Raw genomic sequence first — 19,783 nt, forward strand, 5'->3', positions numbered from 1 at the left:
AACTCATTTCTTAATGAGTGGTTTTCTCAGCTCCTTTTTATTAATATTAATATTTATAATTATTAACTCCTTTTTAATGAATAGTTTTCATTTTCCCTTTGCTGGCAGAGGGATTCTTGTGGCTTGAAGTGATTTTGCAACTGTCTCTCTCTGAATGGGTTTTGTTTGGGAGAACAATGCATGCAGGGATGGCGTGACGGGCAGTGTGAATGCTGCCATTGTGTTTCCTCCTCTTGCCTTCCTTGGGAAAAGGAGCAGAGCTTCTGTCTGAACTTGCTCTGGGATCTGCTGATGCCCAGCAATACAATGGAAACAGGGAAGGGATGGAGAGCAAGGAGCCACCCCGAAGTAAAACCATAACAGTGGTGATGGGGGGTCAGAGCAAGCAAAGATCCGTTGTTTCCATCCACTTTTGTGTTGGTAGACCAGAGACACTCGTTGGTTCTTAAACTACAGGCAGACGGGTGTTGGTGCTAGTGCTGATAGAGAGGTATAAAGGAAAGAAGATCCAGCCTGATTGCTGTTGGTTGTATCCATCTAATTCCAAGCAGCACTATTGGGTCTGCTGGCTGCATTTAGAGGTGGGATACCTGGATGATCCTAGGTCTGTGAAACAGATGATGAAATCTTTTTGCTCAACGATGGAGCATATTCTTCCCAAGACAAGGCTTGGGAGGATGCATTGACAGCTGCTCCAGAGCCAGGCAGAGCGCGAGGCTGTGGTGTGCGCTGACAAAACCAAACTTCGTGTGCTTTGGATGCTTCTTGCCCAAATTCCATGTCCCAGGAAGCGTCCTGGTAAACTCTGGGACCACAACAGGCCCTCAGCAAGGTCCCTCTGCACCGGGGGGCACCAGATGGGCATTGTCTGTCTGCAGGCTGTGAGGTTTGGCTTATGCGAGTGTCGGTGCCGCGCTGGGAGCGGGTGGCCCGCTCCGCCGTGTGCGCGGCCGGCATCCTGCTCTCCCTGTACGCCTGCCACCTGGAGCGGGAGAAGGGCCACGACATCCACTACCAGGCGCTGTGCGACTTCAGCGAGCGGGTCCGCTGCTCCGCCGCCATCACCTCCAGGTGAGGCGGGCATGGGACCCGTGGCCGCCTCATGCTGCCCCGCGGGGAAAGGGCTGGGAGCGGCGGGAGCGCTGCCTCCGGAACCCTGCGGGCTATGGCGGGGGGGGGGCTGGGAGGCCGGGTCGGCTCTGTGAGGGGGGGCTGGAGCGGGCGGCAGGAGCCGGCGGCTGCGGGCCGGGACCCGTCATTGGAAGCGTTTCCCTGAGGCGTTGAGGGGCGGGCGGGCGGCTGGGCCTGTGCTGGGGACCGCAGGGCGGGCAGGCCGAGGAGGAGGGTGTCGGGGCTGCGGGTTCAGGCAGCGCCTTCGCTGGAGGGCTGGTGTGGGAGCGGCGTTTTGTCGGGATCCCCGCGGGCCGGAGGGCGAGGCGCCCGCAATTCGCGTGTTGTAATGACCGGTGATTAGCCGGAGCGACGGGCGGTTTGGTGGTGAGCCTGTGCGCCAGTGAAGTGCTGCAGGTGTGGCTGGCGGGTAAGGCCCACGTAAACGCGGGCGGCTGTCGATGGTTGGGTTTGTGTTGCTTTAATTGAAGTACCTGAATGCGGGTTTGATGGGAGTGTCACCGGGCAGCACTGAAGATTCTCTGTGTGATGCCGAGGAAGCGTTAACTGGTAGAGCTGCAAAAGGCCAGTCCAAACCCTGGTTTATTTGACAGGCTTCCTGTCAATAATTACTTCAGCACTTGCTTTCTAAAGGCCAGTGGCTCTTATTTCTGTTAGGAGAGTCAATGTATAAGTTCTGATATGCTGGTGGCTTGGCCTGTTGTCAGGTCACTAGTTGGGTGAGTTGCAGTAATGAAAAGACTTAACCTGCTGTATAGCTACAAGTGCTACCAGGGTGAATGTGGTACAGGAAATACGTTCAGATGTAATTTGGCCAAGAAATAGCGTATCCTAACAGCATATTCTCAAGTATTTCAACTAAAGAAGATGAGTTGTTCAGCAATATCAGAGCTGCTCTGTGCATATATATGTGTGTATATATATATATAGGCATATAAAGACATACACAAAGGCATCTACAGGTAGGGAGCTGGGAAGGGGAGGGGTTTGGTTCTTAAATGCTTCATTTTTTTAATTAGAATTTAGTTATTATCATATTTGATGCTTTCAGCTGAATGAGTGCTTCAGATGCTTCCCCCTTGTGTTGTGTCCCCCCCCCTCAGTGTAACCTGCATCAAATCTTTCACTGCTTTTATAGAGGTACTTGCTGTATCATCATAACAAGGCAGTGAGGGGGGACATGCCCCTTGTCCATCAAGGTGGGGGCCAGTTAAATTGTTTAGGTAAAACATACAGGGAACTCTTATTAAAACCATTTCTGTGGTGGCAGAAGTGGGGTTGTGTTACGCTACAAAGAGATGTGTGTGTCTGAATGCCTGAAAGGAGGCTCTTGTGATTGAATAAGGGCCTTAACTCTGCTTTGTATCTGCCGTCAGGTAATCAGTTTGTGAAGGTGCTTGTTCATGGCTCTATATGAGAAGTGTCCTGAAATGAGAAGTTTCAATCTAAACAGGAAGAAGACTTCAGTTAGCTTGCCAGATAACTTAAAATTGAGCATAGATTACTGAGATTAAACCAAGTGAGTACCATCAGTAAGTTGTAAATGAGTAAATTTTACCATAGCTATCAAGGTAAAAAGAGAGTAACAGGGATTTAAGCACCTAAGTAGTCTCTATAGTTGCCTGTTCTTGTGTAGAGTTGTTTCTTCATTAGCTTTGTATTGTTATTGTAATGCTACTATTGAGATAGGGAATTTGAAGTAATAGTTTTAATGGCTGTTTACTGAATGCTTTGAAGAAGTGAAACAATTCCAATTGTATCTTTAGATTTTTAATTATGGAATGCTGCTTGGTAATTATAGTGTTCATTAGTGACACTGCAGCTGAGATGTTGAGTATGCCATGGTAAGACCTGTAAAATCTTTACTGTAGGAATTCTGTGTAGTAATACGAACAGTGAGGGATAAAATCAGCTAAAACCTCGCTAGCCGTTGCTAGGAGAGTCATGCTTAAAGACTGAAGTACTGCAGCTTGTGATAACTAGAGCAAGTGGGAAAAGGACTGTGTGGAAAAGGAGCGTGCGAGTTCTGTTCAGTCAAACCTTATTTGGAGAGGAAGAACGTGCTCTCAGTGCTCTACAGGGCAGACAGAAAAGGATTATTGCTGTAAAAGTAAGTCAAAGGGGCAAGCTATGAAACTTTGAAGCAAGAATAACACTGAAAGAAATGAATCTTATTTTCCACGTTGCCACAGCTCCCCATCCATCAGCCATTCTGTCTCCAGCAGAGTATTCCTGGTTACCACGTCACTGGAGTTTCTCTGAAACTCAGTTACTGAAAGGAACTTGTAACTGCAGTGTAGTAGAGTTGCAAATACTGTGTTCCAGCATTTTCACATGTAATGCAGATTTAACTTTCATCTGTTTCTTTTCTCATTAAACTATTACACTGGCAGTCAGAAATCAGTTGGTTTTTGATTGGCAGGGTTAACTACAGACTTAAATGGGTGACAAACTTGTACTTTGTGGCTTTTACCAGGCTTCTAGAGCGTTCTTCTGGTTGTGGGACTTTTTAAGCTAGACTTGGTGATGGAACTTGTAATATAACAGTGTTCACATTTTGCGTGTTGACTCCAACAGCGGAACTTTAAAAAGCACCTCATGGTGTTGGAACTAATTTTAACTGTATAGAATAATTAGGATAAATTAGTGTACTCCTGCCTGGGCTGAGTTACTTTGGAATCAAGTTCTGGCCTTTAGGGAGGGCTTTTTTTTTTCCACTAATAAACTGTTAACATTTCCAAGTCTTGCTTTTAAGCCAAATCTGGTATTGGCACAACAACAAGAACAGAAATGTTGTAAAGATTACCAGCATGCAAAGGGAGGAGCGCAGAAAAATCTTGTAGGAGAGTCTGACTCATGCAGAAGATTGTGTTGGAGAGATACCTCCCTAGTATTCCTTATTCAAAATACTCAGGGTCAGCATATTTCAAGCTGTTATCATGGAGAAAGTTCATGAAATGGTTTAAAACCAGCTAAGGGCTGTATGTAAGGGAAGGTATGAGGGAAACACGTAGTATCTTCATTTGGCAGTTTTGTAGCTCTTTTAAGTGAGTTGCTGTCTCATAATTGAGAATGATGAAGTGGCAAGCATGGCTTTATTTGTAATGAAACTGGCTAACAGCAGTTCATGACAGATAAATACCCTTGCTCTTGTTGTTAACAATAGTTTCACAGAGGGAATTAAGCTAATAGACAAGTTTCAAGTAATATGGATAGCGGTATGGCTTGAAAGAAAACGTGACATTGAAGTAGTAATGGAGAGACCCAGAGCTAGGGAGACTTTTAGGCCTTCTGCTATGTTTCTGCTTTCTGTCCTGATTAATTTCAGGTTCCTGCAGAGCAGTTTAGTGAATGGCTCTGTTTGAAGCAAGTTTTGTAGCGTGGCATGTGTTAATGCTGTAACAACTTCAGTGCAGACTGAAGACAGATGGCATGAATGAGCAAAGGGCACTTCATCTCTTCCCTTACACAGCTCCCAATATTGCCGAAGAGGTTTGGAAACGGTCAGTATTGCTCTAGGTTAGCATCTTTAGCTGACTTACTGAAGAAGTTCTAGAGTCTGTTAAGGTTCTGTGTTCATCTGCGTATAATGTGGTAGATGATGTATTTTAGGGGTTCCTTCTTCTGAACTTTATGCTAATGTGCAGGGTCTTAGATTGCCATCGTGCACTTGAGCCACTCTGAAACGCCTGTTCTGATATGCATGTCTGCATTATGTCTTTGAGGGGGTGCACCAAAATAATCAACTGGTGCTTCTTGGAAATGCCTCTCTGTAACATTTTGCATGCATCGGGGACTGCTCTGTGCAGATGTGCACTCGTTCTGCTGGTTTTGCCCTGCGCAGCCTGTGTCAACTGTAGCATTACTGTATTGTTCTGCTCACCATCATCAATCACTTCAAGCAGTGAGTTTAGACCTGAGTGTAAATGATGTATTTGAACTGCTTGTCCTTGCAACACCGTGCTTCAGTGCTATGTTGTGTGAGTAGAAGTACGCTGGGGTGGAGATCACTTCTCTACACCATGGGCATGGAATATACGATGTTTATATCCCCTTCAGTTCTGTGGTGGGGCAGTTCCTGTAAACTTTGTCTTGTCAAGTTTCTTGATTCCAGGTTAAGAACAGTACTTAGTGGTTATCTTTTGTATTAATGGTAAGTTCCCAGCTGTTTTTTATTGCTGTACCTGCAAGCCAGCATTCAGATTCATTTGAGGTTGACAGCTACAATTGTTAGTGACTGATATAAGGGGAGAAAGGGTGAAAGTAGCTTTATGCAGGAAGTGGGAAAAGCATGTGTAGTCACTTTTTGTGAACCAGTGTGCACAAATGAGACTTGTGTGCTTTTTAAGCTTCCCTGGTTTTGCAAAGTCTCTGCTCTTTTTTAGTCAGCATTGTCTTTAACCTGAGCCAGGTTGTTTTTGTTGGGCATCTTCCATTAGGAAAAGGTAGAAGTTTGATTAAACTGCTGAAGGGCAGCATGTGGAGCAGCTGGTGTTACATTCAACAGGAATCGTATTTGTGGTTCTTAGGCTACTGAAATAGTTTACATGAAAATGTGGCCTCCTGAGACTCAGCTATAATCTGTCCTGTCATATAAAATGAGGATTGCAGTGGTTAGAGAGCAGCTGTAATGATGCTGCTTCAGTTATTCTGGAGCAAGGGTTCATTGTCTGTGCTGTCTGAGGGAAGGTTTGAAGATCTCTAGCTTGTTGCTTGGGCAGAGGGAAATCAGTGTAGGCAGAAGCCATCTAGGATGTCAGGCCTTTGTTTCAGCAGCATTTGGAATGCTGCAGGTTCAGGGTGATGGTGAACTGGTATAGCTGATACAAATTTTACAGCTAAGGATGGTGAGCCAAATAGTGCAAACAACTTGAGGCCAAGGTAGGCTGTGTTATTCTGCTTTTTTTAGCCTGGTTTCCAGAAGAGGTTTTACCTTTGCACTGTATTAATAATTTATTGTTTATTTTTTAATCTTTTAATGGCAAAACTTAAAGGAGATATTGAAAAGATGTGCAGGTCAGGCACTTAATGACGTGGTTTAGTGGTGGACTTGGCAGTGCTGGGTTAACGGTTGCACTCAATCATAAAGGTCTTTTTCCAACCTAAATGATTCTCAGTTAGTAGAGTTTCATAGAAACAGATTCAATGCTAAAAGGGCAGGGGGAGAGACTCAAAGTAGTAACTTTGGAGGGGAAAACCCTGCCATGTGAACTGAGGCTGTCTGTCCCATTTGGTCTGCCAGCCAGGCAGGCAGCACATGTGCAAACAGGACTCGGACACAACTGATAGCTGATGGACTTGATTGTGGAGGATGTGAGCTGGGAGGGATCCAGAGGTTATTCCATGTGCTGGGGGGGAGGAAGGCGTTTCAGGAACTCTTACAGAAAACCAGTTTCATTGGCTCTAAAGGAGGCTGTTCCCAAAGCAGCAGGAGCTGATGGTTCAAGTGAGTTTTGCCTTATCTTTTTAACAGAAAATTGATAACTTAACACTTCAGGCTGCTGGAATGCATAGTGGCTGAGGTCCAGGTTTTATATAATACAGCAGTGCCCTCACTACCCGTCTTTCCAACCTTACAGTGTCTACATGAACATGTGTATTCTGGCTTTTCATCAATCCATCATTTCCAGCTTGACTGGAATTTGCAGTAGGGCTGAGAATTATTTTGCCTGTTGCAAAGTAAATTTAACAAAGTGCCTATAGTTCAAATTCAGGCTTCATTTATGATAGCTTAATAGATGAGGTTATGTAGAACAGTGCTGTTGGCTTGCAGCTTGAGTAACCAGTGTGTCTATGAAAACTGCTATAAAATAATTAACCACTTTCTGCTTGAGACTTCCTGATCTAGACACTGAGAGGTTTTTGGTCTGTTTCTGAGGTAGAGCTGGAAGAGATACAGAGCAAAATCCTATTTGCTTAGGGTAAATCCTGTGCATAGATTGAAACATGAAATGGACCACAACTTTTCAGCACTCTTGGCGAGTTTACAAGTGGGAGTTTTTAATCTCCTTTCTTTCTTATGGTTCTAATCGAAGGCTTTTACTTAATTTATTAAAACTCTTAGAATGGCCTGAGCAACCTCGTAACCATGATCTAGGTTTAAGCCACAAGCCTCTAATGAAGTTGTAAAGAAGCTGCAGCCAGTTTCTTAACATTGCTCCAGCTCCTTTGACCTTTATATGAGCCTTGCACTGAGTGTGATGATGTGTGAGCATAGGCCAGCTCTACTTCCCTCCTGAGAGCTTCCATTCTGTGCTGTAACTTATCTCAGAAGTCAAATGACACTTCAGGAAATGGGCACATTGCTTGCCAGATGTAGGCTTATTTTAGGAAATGATATTTGTTTCCTCAGGGTTACAAAGTGGTAAATGGTGCTTGCTGTCGATAACAAAAGAATGCTTATGGGATGAAAAGCAATCTTGAAATGAGGGGCTTTAAGTAATGTTACTCTGAAAACAAAACTTGAGTTCTTTACTTCAGTTCTTTTGAATCATCCATGCCATTTAATAACCTGGTCTCCTGAAGGATTTGAGAGCATTTTCAACTAGATGTTCAGGAGACTAGAATGTGAACTGGGAAGTGCGTGTGCTTTGTTCAAGGCATCTGCTGCTGGCTGGTGTCAGGGATGTGGCTCTGAAGCTGGCTGGCCTCGACCTGATCCAGTATGGTTATTTTCATGTTAAAATGAATATACAGTGGTTAGTTCTTTTCTTGACAGGAGAGCTATGGACTGCCAAGTGAAACTGAGCTGATGTGATCCTGGCATCACTGGAGGTTGTTGTGGAGGTCAAGTGGGTGTTCAGAAAGCATCGAGGTGCACTCAGGAAAGCTTCAGCGTAGGCATGACAAAAAGTCACTGGAGTATTTGATTTTGGGTGTTAGGAAATTACATGAACAGTTCTAAACACTTTGTCTTGGATTTCTTGAATCACTGTTCTAAAAATGTTTGTAAAGAGCATTCAGAGTTGTACCTGCAGATGAGGAGTGAATGAGTAGGGGGAAACCCCAGTGCAGAAGTTTCTTAAGCTGATTCTTAATGATGATTGAGGTTTAGAAGAGCATCTTGGGGAATGATCTCTTTGTAAAAGCCCTTAAAAACACCTCCTGCAGGTAAGTGTAAGCACTGAAGTGGTTGGCTAGAGCAAACAGTATAGCATTTCTTACAGAGACAGGATGAAACAATAATCGGACTCATGGCTACATACATACTTTGTTTGACTTGCTGTGTTTGGCAGGCTTGGAATTCTGTTGCTTTTTGAGCTAAGACTGATAACTTACAGCTTTTAACATAAAGATGGAGCTTGTTTACTTAGTCTTTAAAATGACCAAGAGACTGTGTGCTTCATGTGGTTCTCTTGGTTGCCTTTCTGCAGTTACAGTAACATGTTTAGAGTTTAAGTGTACTCCCACAATCCGTTGTTCTGGACCATGGAGGATGTTCATAATTGTTCAGAGGAGGTGAAGATTTAACAGAGTAGGATTTTATTTGAGAGATGTCACTTGTGGACCAAAATGACCTCAGTTCTTCCTGTTAACAGGTGTCAAGTGCATGCAAATGCTGCTTGAAGCTTCTGAGAATGCAATGCTTCTGATTGTGGTTAAATGGCACAGCCCAAAAGGGACACTGTTTAGTGCCTGGGTGATCATTTTCAGTGCATTTCCTCCTCTTGATAGAGGGATATGCACACTGGACTAGAAGTCACTGACTGCAGTATAGTGAATAGTACAGTGAATACTATCCAATTTTAGGCATTGGAAAACTGCATGAACACTTTGCCTTGGATTTCTTGAAGCGTTTGTAAAGCACTTTCCAAGCTGTCCCTGCACATGGGGAGCATCATCTTGAACAGACAGGAATGGAGTTACTTCAGCCATGCAGGAAGATGGCTCAAAGGTTTACTTCAAAACTTCCTTGTAGTTAGTTTGCTTTTTTCTCACTAGGAGTGAAATTGGGGTGCGGCAGAATTAGTCTTGCCACTTGTGTTGTCATAGTGCTCTGAATCACACAAGGGTGGCTTCAGCAAGAGTTTCACAACAGAGCACTTGAAAGGGACAGGGAGCCAAAGTCAGTACCAGGAAAGAGCGGTGTTGGGCTAAGCTTTCATCGTGCTGCAGAGGCAGCTCTTGAATTGGTGCAGTTCGTTTTACTTAGCGTTCTGTGGCCAACAAACTGATCCCAGTTAACAATAGGTCTTGTAAATCATAATCCTTATGAGACACACAAGAACTGCTGAGCTGTTTCTAGTCCTTTTTACTAATCTGTTACTTGGAATTCGTGGTTAGGACTGCAGTCTTCTCGCTATTTCTTTCCATATGTTTAGACTTTCAGTTAAAACTTGGGTGTGATTTGCATGATTCAGGTGGGAGAAGGAAGATTCCTGTACTCGGTGTTCTACCTTCTTCCAATTGCTTGCAAAGTACTTGGCTTGTTGTGCCAAGTGGGTTTTGGGACCTCCTTGACAGAATTAGGAGATGATTTAGCCTCTTCAGGAAAGAAATTAGATGGAAATGGAAATACACAAAGTCTAAATATTTTGCTTTTCAGATTGATGCAGAAAACTTCCACTTCAAACCTTGCAAGGTTGGAAAAAGTGCTTCCTCTCAAACCCCAGGCTTCTCGACTGTCTTCAAGTGTGTGGAATAAGATGCGAGATCAGAGCTGTTGTACTCCATGGACTGAAATTTAATACTCTGTGCTCTTAACACTGCTGCAAAGCCAAGGAGATATTTAATGAACTATTGCATGTGGAGAAAGCTTTCCCCTTCTCGCAGCTGTGAGCAGTTCACCTGGGGACCCTGACCACAGGAAGGGGTCAAACTCATTATCTTTCCATTAGCAGCATTTTATTCACTTGTAGAATAACTGAAGGGTCAGATTCTGCAGTCCGAAGTTTCTGATGTTTTAAGCTTGAGTTTGCTCTGGAGCATGACAGGATCTTATGAGCACACAGTAGAGGTGAGAGCACACAGCTAGAGCAGGGAGAGGGTAGGAATTCTGCATCCTGCAGTTACTTTGAGCTTGGCTAATGTGAACCACAGACTTAGGCACACTTAGAATCATAGAATAGTTAGGATTGGAAAGGAGCTTAAGATCATCCAGTTCCAACCCCCCTGCCGTGGGCAGGGACACCTCACACTAAGCCATGTCACCCAAGGCTCTGTCCAACCTGGCCTTGAACACCACCAGGGATGGAGCATTCACAGCCTCCCTGGGCAACCCATTCCAGTGCCTCACCACCCTAACAGGAAAGAATTTCCTTCTTATATCCAACCTAAACTTCCCCTGTTTCAGTTTTAACCCGTTACCCCTTGTCCTGTCACTACAGTCCCTAATGAAGAGTCCCTCCCCAGCATCCCTATAGGCCCCCTTCAGATACTGGAAGGCTGCTCTGAGGTCTCCATCAGCTTCTCTTCTCCAGGCCGAACAGCCCCAACTTCCTCAGCCTATCTTCATACAGGAGGTGCTCCAGTCCCTGATCATCCTCGTGGCCTCCTCTGGACTTGTTCCAACAGTTCCATGTCCTTTTTATGTCGAGGACACCAGAACTGCACACGATGCTCCAGGTGAGGTCTCACGAGAGCAGAGCAGAGGGGCAGGATCACCTCCTTCGACCTGCTGGTCACGCTCCTTTTGATGCAGCCCAGGATACGGTTGCTTTCTGGGCTGTGAGCGCACACTGAAGCCGGCTCATGTTCATTTTCTCATGGACCAGCACCCCCAAGTCCTTCTCCACAGGGCTGCTCTGTATCTCTTCTCTGCCCAACCTGTAGCTGTGCCTGGGACCTTGCACTTGACATGGTTGTCAAAGAACACTTTGTGTTCTGCTGTTTAGTCTCTCAATAGGGAAGGCCTGAGTGTGTTCAAATAGAGTTTAAAGTCACCCTGCAGAGAATTCTCACTTGGAGACAAGAAGAAATTGCACCTGTGGATAGTAACCTGAAGCACCTATAAATGTGGTAATAGAGAACGGTAAAAACAATGCAAAATGATGATGCCTTTAATGTATTTGGCTCCTTAATACTGCATTTGGTAGCTGGACACATGATGCGGTTGTCATGTGCTGTGGCCATCTTACCAAAGTTCTCACCGAAGATCCAGATAACCTCCAGTGTGTGGGAGGAAAGTCTTGTCATAGCGAAGATTCTTTGGAACTTGCATATTTCTTTATGATGTTTGCTTATCTGTTGTTGCATGGTGTTTGGTCTGCTTTGAAATCCCTCCCTCTTGGAAGCATGGCTTCCTTAGCTGTCAGGTGCTGCACTCGCATCTCTACAGCTGCTTTCCCAGATCTTTGCTGCTTCACTCACAAACTACACTGGATGCTAAGCGGGACTGTTTGCCATCGTATACTGGAGGGAGGATGTGCACTCAGCCTTGTGCAGCCCCAGACTTCCACTGGGATGGCTGCAGGGAGTGAGGCCACACAACACTGCTCACCCCAGAAATTGACTTGGTGCCTTTCTGAGCCTTTGAGGCTCCGGGATACAAGACGTTGTCCTGTGGTAAAGCAGTGTCAGTCTTCTCTGTCCTGGCTTAAAGCTTTATATTCGCACCGAGGTTTCACTTCAGTCAGTTATGAGATTTGAGACCAAACTGGTTGAAAGCAGGTTTGGTTTTTGACTGTTTATGCAGTAAACGTGCTTTGTAGGGGCGAAGTTTCTGCTCAGTTTCTAGGTGAGAAGAGCACAAGACTTGGGTGTCATAGTTAATTCCAGACAGTTACTAAGGTTGAACTAAAATGATCGATTTGAAGACGTTTTGAAAATACTCCGCTAATGGCTGTGAGATCATGAAGTGTTTTGGAGACCATCTTAAACTGGACTAATTGGTACCTTTCTCACGTGAGGAAACTGCTTGTAATGTGGTGGTAGCCTTTCACTGGTCTCAGATGTATGGCAAAGTATATCAGCAATGTTCCTGTAGCACACAGAGCAAACCTGTGCTGTGCCTTGGTTTAGAGCTGTTGCCTCTAACTAGTACAAGAAGCTCTTTGGGAATGGCACTTGTGTGAGCATACATGGAGCACGCTGGTGTTCACTACTCCAACACCAGGGAGGGATTGTGCTTTTATTTACATAGATACATGACAGTTCACCTGATAATGTGAACCTAGCCTTTTATGCAGTACTTAACTTGGTGCTCCAGAGACGTGCTGGCGGATATCCTAACGTTCTCTTGTACATGAGTTCAGTAGCATGTTGAAGCACTAATAGATACAGTCCTCTTTGCTTCTAACAAATAATGGCATGATCTGCCTTAGGGCATTGAATTAATGGTTTCTTGCGCATTTGCTCATTTAATCTCTTATCCCCTTCCTGCTGCAGCAGTTTCATAGGGCTTGTGTCACTTTCTGTCTTATCACTAAAAAGTTGAAAGTCACTCTGTGGTTAAGGTTCAAGATGTCACACTGTGCCAGGGCTCTGACAAATGAGGTCTGTGAATCCTGTATGGTACCATCTCCAGCTTGTCTGCTTGACAGATTTGGGTTCCTCCTAAGGTGTTAGGCTGATCAGGAACAGCTAAATGCAAACACATACTCTGCTTTTCTTGGTCTGGGGCCAGTTAGAGGAGTGCTGGTAGAGTGGTAACAACCAGTTACCAAGTACTGTTTTCCCTCAGCTGTATGGTGAGCAGTGTCCAACTTACTATGCTGGTATGAACTGCAAAGGCTGTTGTTGGAGGAAGCAAGTGTTTATTTGATGAAAGAGCTTTAAACTCCAACCCCAGGCAGCAGACATGGCATTCGGTGAAGTCACAACCATATGATTTGGGTAGTTTCTGGTGTGTCAAATAACTTCGGCCAGCAGCGTGCAGGATGAAGTTCTATGTAGTGCACCCCATGTTGCAAGCTGCTTGGTTTTCCAGGATAACTGAACCTCGTATAAGACTGTGGTTGTCATGTCAGAATATATGGTGTGTGTGAGGGGTGGGTTTTCTGGATTCCTCAACAGTGCTGAACTGAAAATACTGATGTAAAGCAACAGGTACCCGAATAAGAGTTAATTAGTTTCACTGTTTTACAGATGGGGTCGAGGATTCGGTCTGTTGGGTTCCATCTTTGGAAAGGACAGTGCAATAAATCAGTCAAACAGTGTTTTTGGACTCGTGTTTTATATACTACAAATGCTGCTTGGTAAGTATTAATTCAGTTTTGAGGCTCAAGTGAAGCTCTGTGGCGATGAGTGTATTACACATTGTGTAATCTGCAGGAGACCAGACAAATGCATGTGATTTTTATCTATTTTAGCACCAGTCTAATGACACATCTCTCCAAAGGGCTTAAAACCCCAACTGATAACCAAAGCAATTGCATTTTTCTCCTGTTATACTATAAGCATCAAGAGAGTTGCTGCACTGGTATTCTCACTTCAGTGTATTTAGCATTGTCTTGCATGACAGAAAAGAGAGGAAATAAAAATGGAATTCACGAGTTTTGCAGGAGTAATAGGGATGGGAAAAAAAGTGCATGAAATTAATAACTTACATACTTCTTTGTGACTATATGGTCTGCTATAAAGCTGTTGACAGACATAACTTGACCAACCTGTAACTTTCCCATAACTCAGGAATACAGAAGATGGTTAATACACATACTTCTTATCAAAGGACTGTCGTACAGAAGCTAGAAGCTCCCCTCCAAATAGCAATTTGGGAGCTCATGGTATTTTAAACAGGCTTCTATGTAATACCAACTTGCTGAGCAGCCTTCTGTTTGAATTAGAGTGCTTAGGCTTTTTGCTCTGTGTGGAAGGGGGGGAATGAGAGCAATGGTAGTAACTTTCTCTCTCTTGTTGCAGGTATGACAGCAAGTGCAGTAGCAGCTCTAATCCTCATGACATCCTCCATAGTGTCTGTAGTAGGGTCATTGTACTTGGCATACATTCTGTACTTCGTGCTGAAGGAATTTTGCATTGTCTGCGTCATCACATATTTGCTGAACTTCATTCTCTTTATCATCAACTACAAACGACTAGTTTATTTGAACGAGGCCTGGAAACGGCAACTCCAACCCAAACAGGACTAAGGCCTGTTTGAACTCTTGACTGACAGTCTGAAGACCCAACTTCCATTAAGTTTATTTTGCAGTAATTTTTTATTCTCCATATCAGACACTTTCCCAGAGAATCATAACAGAATTTTTAATTATCAATTTGAAGGGGCCCTAGATAATTGCTTTTTCCTTTGTGCTAATCTTCAATGTGGTTATGAAAGAAAGCTCTAATACAATCAAAGACAAGCTTTAACTTTACTTTGAAGGAGTTTTAGCCACAGCAAAACCTAGACTCTGTTCCCCCCTCCACTTGTGAAGTGGGTAACACTTGCTATAAAATATCCTGTATATAAATTCAGGTATAACAAGATGTGATCATGACATTAAATATTCTAGACTAGGATTTACCATATTTAATGTTGCCATGTTTACAGTATGTGTATTACTTTTCTTTTTTTTAGCTGATGGACTTAGATTTGACTAGGACTTATGCTGTAAATAAAACTAGAGATTCTGGTTTCATCCCTGGAGAACTCACTGTACAATCAGTTTTGCTAGCCTAGGAGCTGTCAGTGTTCAGCTAATACTCGACTGACGTGATGGAAGAAGTGACCTGTGTAGAACACTGAGTTGCTGCACTCGCTGCTAGTGCTGTCGTGAGAATGATGGTTGGGTTTTGTTTCATTCCTTTTTGTCCGTGTCTTCAGTAACAAGAAGTGGAATTAAAGCTGAAACCTGAAGTACGTTTGTTAAACCACAACGTCATTAATTTCTGTACAGAATGAAATAGCTTAATGTGGTCAATAGAAAGCTGCCACTGGGATATTACATGGAGATTGGGGGTTGGTGTACCAGAGTTCTTTGGAAGGACTTAATTTCCATGCAGAGCTGTTTCATTTTTAACCTGTGGTCAGCCAGCCAGTGTTACTAATGCTTGATGTTATATGAATGCTGCAGTATAGAATTGCAATTTGCAGTGGAAACCACTGACTGAATAGGATAACCAAGAAGCAGTTCCTTAATTGATCTTCGTCGGGATCTTTGGTTTGTGCTATATTAGGAAATGAACTTTAGGCCTGACATACATAAGATCCCTTGGAAGGGCACGCTGTTTAGTGAGATAAGTAAGTAAATGTGCTCCTGAAAATGAAATGTGATCCAGTGCTATCATTGCTCTTTCTAATAACTAACTGGGAATAAAACAAAATTAAACTGCAGATTTAAACAGAGGAACAAAATCGTAAATGTTGTTTCTGCACTCAGTATTCTAAGGCTGAATGTTAAAAGTGCCTTCTGTCTTAAAATCCTAAACCAAATACTTTGTGTTGAACTTGGCAGGCAGAAGTGTCCTTGCTTTAAAAATGAACAAACCAACCAATTCCCAGGCAAACTTGCTGGGGATAGAAGAGTATTAAGAGATCTGTTTTAGTTTTTAGACTGAGAAGTGGTAGCAATATTGTTTCAGTTAAATCAATGTGATTGAAGGTTGATGATGCAATTTGGGAAAGTAAAGTACTTGTGTTTCAGACTCTGTGACACCAAAATGTATCAGTTCAGCTACTTTCTGTAATTGGTGCTGTGCTGCTTTTTGCCCTTGTCAGCTTCTAAATATGAAGAACTCCAACTGCGTACCCATTTATTTAAAGAATGAGCTTAACTAATTTTAGGATGTTTTTGCTTAAACATGAATGTCAGAGAGACACTTATGTTGTCTGGCTAGGTGGATTCTAAACACTAAGTTGTTGAGGATAAACTTGACTGTGAAACATGCAGTGTTCCATAGAGAGAAAAGTAGACTTTTTAGATTGAATTCACAAAATACTATTTAAATTACTAAAGTAATTTTCTGGTTTGTATCAAGGATGTAGGTGGAAACTGCTTTTATGTATAGAGTTCTGTGGTATGAGTAACATCTGTTGCATGTAACACTAAACTACTTGTCCCTCTTGTCTAACAGTTTTAGACAATTCATTAAATGCGTTTTGTATTGACCAGAGTATAGTTAAAGCTTGTCTTGATGTTTAGTTCTGTCTCTCAAATGCCTTGAACTTTGATATGAGGGGAGTGAATGATGTTAAACTGATCAAACTGATCCTTCAAGGCTTTACTTCGTTCTCTTACAAGCCTTGAGGCTCTATCGCTGTTTAATACATTGTATAGATTTGTTTTGATGCAGTCCTGTGATCTACTCTAAGGCATCTTTTTCATCCGAGGAAGAGGTGAACACGTGCTGCCTGCAGTGCTTAGTCACAGCGCTGATCCCTCAGAACAAGCAGCAGTGGAGACAAGTATTACCAGTGATCACTTGGTCCAATTTCTGGGTGTAGTGCACACCAAAAACAAAGGAGAAAAGCCCCATCAGCTGAAAGTATAGGTGTTGACTAACTTCACTGTGTCTTGTGCTTGTCTGTGTGGGCATAGTCTGTTGATTCAGTTTGCTTAGTAAACTTGTTTAGGGCCAGATTTTGTGCAGTCTTGTCTGCAGTCCTTGTGTGTGTGTGGCCATAGGGATCAAATGGAAACCGAGTTTGGTCTCTGGAAGAATTTGCAGCTACACTTTGTGCACAAACTTGCCAATCTGATCCTCAATTGTGAACTCTTGTCTTGTGTTCCTCTCTTGCAGTTACTTTTTACTGGAAGTGATTTGCTAGAAATGGCCCTAACTCTTCTACTTCCCCCCTTGTGCTTCGGAAATGCAGTTGGCCTGAATAAAGGGCAAAATAATGTTAGTAGTAGAAATCTGGACCTTTCTGCTTCCAGTTCTTTGACTCTTTCCTTGTTGCTCCCAACGATAGGACCAGCATATTTCTTCCAGTAAAATGGCTCAGGTTATGATTAGTTAATGTGATGGAAATCAGAGGAGTGCTTCATGCAACTCCCCCCCCCACCTGCCCCCAGCCAAAACTAATTCTGTGGCAAATATTTAACATGTAGTTGATATTAATTTGACCCTTACAAATCTGAAGGCAAATTCTTGAGGACTCTTGGGGATACTATGGGGAAAAGCCAGTAACTTAATACCTGGTCTGGCAGGACAGGGGGGCATTACACAGATTCTGGTTATGTTTCAACACTCAAAGAGAATGGGGGGGTTAAGGGGGGGGAGAGAAATCATAATATACAAACAGTGGTTCTGAATTTGGGCTTCTCCTCACCCTCGTTGGCTCTTAGAAATTCCATGGTGGGGTGGAGGATTGGCAAAGGCAAAAAACCCAAAAACTTCTTAGGAATTAAACATTCCTGAAATCCTCTTACTGTAAGGTACTTGCTACTCTGAAGGCCAACGAAGCATTCAAGTCTCGTTCTTGGAAGTTTCCTACTGTCAAGTGTTTGCAACTCTAAGGCCAATGAAACATTCCCTACCACCTTCGCTATCTAAAGTGACAACAAATCTCTTTCTTAGGTTTCTGCATACCATAGGATGCGTTTGTCTCTGCTGTACAGATCTCTCAATGGTTCCAAAAGGTTGGTGAGGTGCTTCGGGCAGCACTTGATGCTCCTAATTTATATGGGCTAAAGTTAAAGAGATCTACTAGCTTTGGTTCTGCCAACTTCGTTTAAATGTGATCTAGACAAAACTGGTCCAGAAAAGATGAAGTATTCTGCTACCATAAAACTGTATTAAGCATGGCCTAAATACTAGGTGTTTGTTCTGTATAGTATGTTCCATCGACTATTTATTAATAGTGCTTTAAACTCCAAATTAAACATCCCTTGAAATGGAGTCATTGGGCAGATGTTCCTTTTATCAATATAGGTTGAGAGATCCTCTATTGGAGGTTTAGGATCCAATTTTGCTAACAGGTAAACCAATGTAAATATGTATGAATTCTATTTGTTGCACATAACTTTTTTTGGTATAAAAAAAAGAATAAATGTAGAAATTACCTGTGGATGTCTTGCTGCAATCATTCTTATGCTGCATTCATTCCAAACATAAGAGCTTGAATGAACCCAATTGGAGGCCTTTTTGGACTCAGTCTGAGCCTTAGAAACTGTTTTTAAAGTCAGTACTGTAATTCTGTTTGTAGACATGTACTAAGCTGTGATTGTTTTTGGAGATACTGTCTCTTAGCAGCAGAACATTTAAAGCACTTGGGTGCCCAGTGATACCAGTTCAGAGCATTTCTGCAGCTTCATCGTGTCTTGCTGAATGTTGTGTGCACACGGGTGTGTAAAGGGTGAGCAGCATTGACTTGAGGCTTTAACTGTTTACAGTTCTTTAAGCATTGTGCAAACCCCCCCCCCCGTGTTCAGTATGTTATTGTTATCCCTTCCTGCTTTCCTTGGTTCTGTAGTTCTGCTTTACCTCTGCCCCAGCAAGATGACCAAGTATCTGGACAGTGCTGTGTGTTCTTCTGGACTTGGGGAGGGAGGAGCTGCTGGGAAGGGTTGGATAGGTGGCTTGGGCTTCTGGTTGCACTGAGCTCTTGAGAACAAGCAGGAGCTAAGACAGAAATGTGTGCTTACTGTACGTGTGGGTATTAAACTTTGCATCTGTTGTGTTGGACTGATAATAGAGTTCCTTCTGCAACCGCAAGCCCTGTGTGTAACCACAGGGATCTGGGCCCTAGTTTGTAATAGTTAACAGTGTCAGACCTTTATCTGTGTTCTGATGTGGCAGTTGGTGGTGTGTCACGTCTGTTGAAATGGGGAAGAAAATGATTTAAAGGAAATTATGTCTAGAGAGCGAAAAGTCACAATGACTTTCATTGTTGGCTGAAGTATGGTATTTGCTCTTTTCCCATGGTACCTTTGAGCAAGTTTCTTTACACTGTGGATGGACTTCTATATTCTGGAGTTCTAGTTATACAGAAAATGTGTAGACCTAACACAGTAGAGAGTGCTGATATTATGCTGCTGCTTTTCCCTTAAAAGCAAAATTGTTCTGAAGTCTGCAGTAAACATGTACGTCCTTACTCTGCCCGTAGCAGTGTGGACAGTGGAGCTGGTATCTAACGTACTGCATCTAAAGGAAAGAGAATATGGGAGAAGAGCCAGTTGCAGGAACAGTCATAGCAACAGTTTCACAAAGTATCTGTGCTTCAGAATGAAACAACTACATAATTGTACCAGCTTCCAAAGCGCAGCAGGCAGCCTTCAGTCTGGCATTCTGCTGTGGGTGACACTGCTCTTGGGACAGCCCTGGCATGTTGCAATAAGAAGTTTGCAGAATGTTCTGAGCTTTTCTGAGCGTTGGCATCATCTATTGCAGTCTGAAGCCTGGTCTTTAGGGTCCTCTGAGCCTGTTGGGCAGCGTGAAAGAGATGGTTCTACACTGCGTCACTGTCTAATGTAGCATGTGCACATTAATTTACACATCGCCCTACCCCACAAGGCTTCAGGCTACTATCAAAAAGGTTTAGAACAAACTTACCCTCTAGACTACTATTACTGTAACACGTAGTGACAATTTAACATGAAGGACCTCCTTCCAAGCTGGAAGATAAAACACATCTACTAATGGCTGTTCTGGTACTGTGAGTAAAAGAAATAGCTTTAGGCAAAGTTCAGTTGATGTAGTACCTATCTAACATATTCCACCTTGCTGCTGTAGTGTGAATTCTGTACTGTTTTGGAGTATGTTGGGTATCCTCACAGTAGTACTTTCTACAATGCCTGAATGCTGTGAACTCTCAGAATTTCTCAGCCAGCTGCGT

At 43.2% G+C, this 19,783-nt stretch overlaps 1 protein-coding gene across 1 annotated transcript; it reads left to right on the forward strand.

Moving 5' to 3' along the window:
* Positions 1–895: 895 nt before the first annotated feature.
* On the forward strand, positions 896–18,018 carry VKORC1L1 (vitamin K epoxide reductase complex subunit 1 like 1). The gene is made up of 3 exons (XM_062617068.1): positions 896–1,071; positions 13,156–13,265; positions 13,930–18,018. The coding sequence occupies exons 1-3, from the start codon at positions 896–898 to the stop codon at positions 14,154–14,156; spliced, it is 513 nt and encodes a 170-aa protein (XP_062473052.1). The 3' UTR covers positions 14,157–18,018.
* The last annotated feature ends 1,765 nt before the right edge of the window (positions 18,019–19,783 follow it).

The sequence above is a fragment of the Pezoporus occidentalis genome, unplaced genomic scaffold (genome assembly GCF_034315485.1).
Source record: "Pezoporus occidentalis ecotype Australia unplaced genomic scaffold, CSIRO_AGI_Poc_V1 ctg192, whole genome shotgun sequence".
NCBI lineage: Eukaryota > Metazoa > Chordata > Aves > Psittaciformes > Psittacidae > Pezoporus > Pezoporus occidentalis.

Coding starts and splice junctions, on each gene's coding strand:
- VKORC1L1 (XM_062617068.1), top strand. CDS start 896: ATGCGAGTGTCGGTGCCGCGCTGGGAGCGGGTGGCCCGCTCCGCCGTG. Junction 1,072..13,155: donor TCCGCCGCCATCACCTCCAG/GTGAGGCGGGCA, acceptor ACTGTTTTACAG/ATGGGGTCGAGGATTCGGTC. Junction 13,266..13,929: donor TATACTACAAATGCTGCTTG/GTAAGTATTAAT, acceptor CTCTTGTTGCAG/GTATGACAGCAAGTGCAGTA.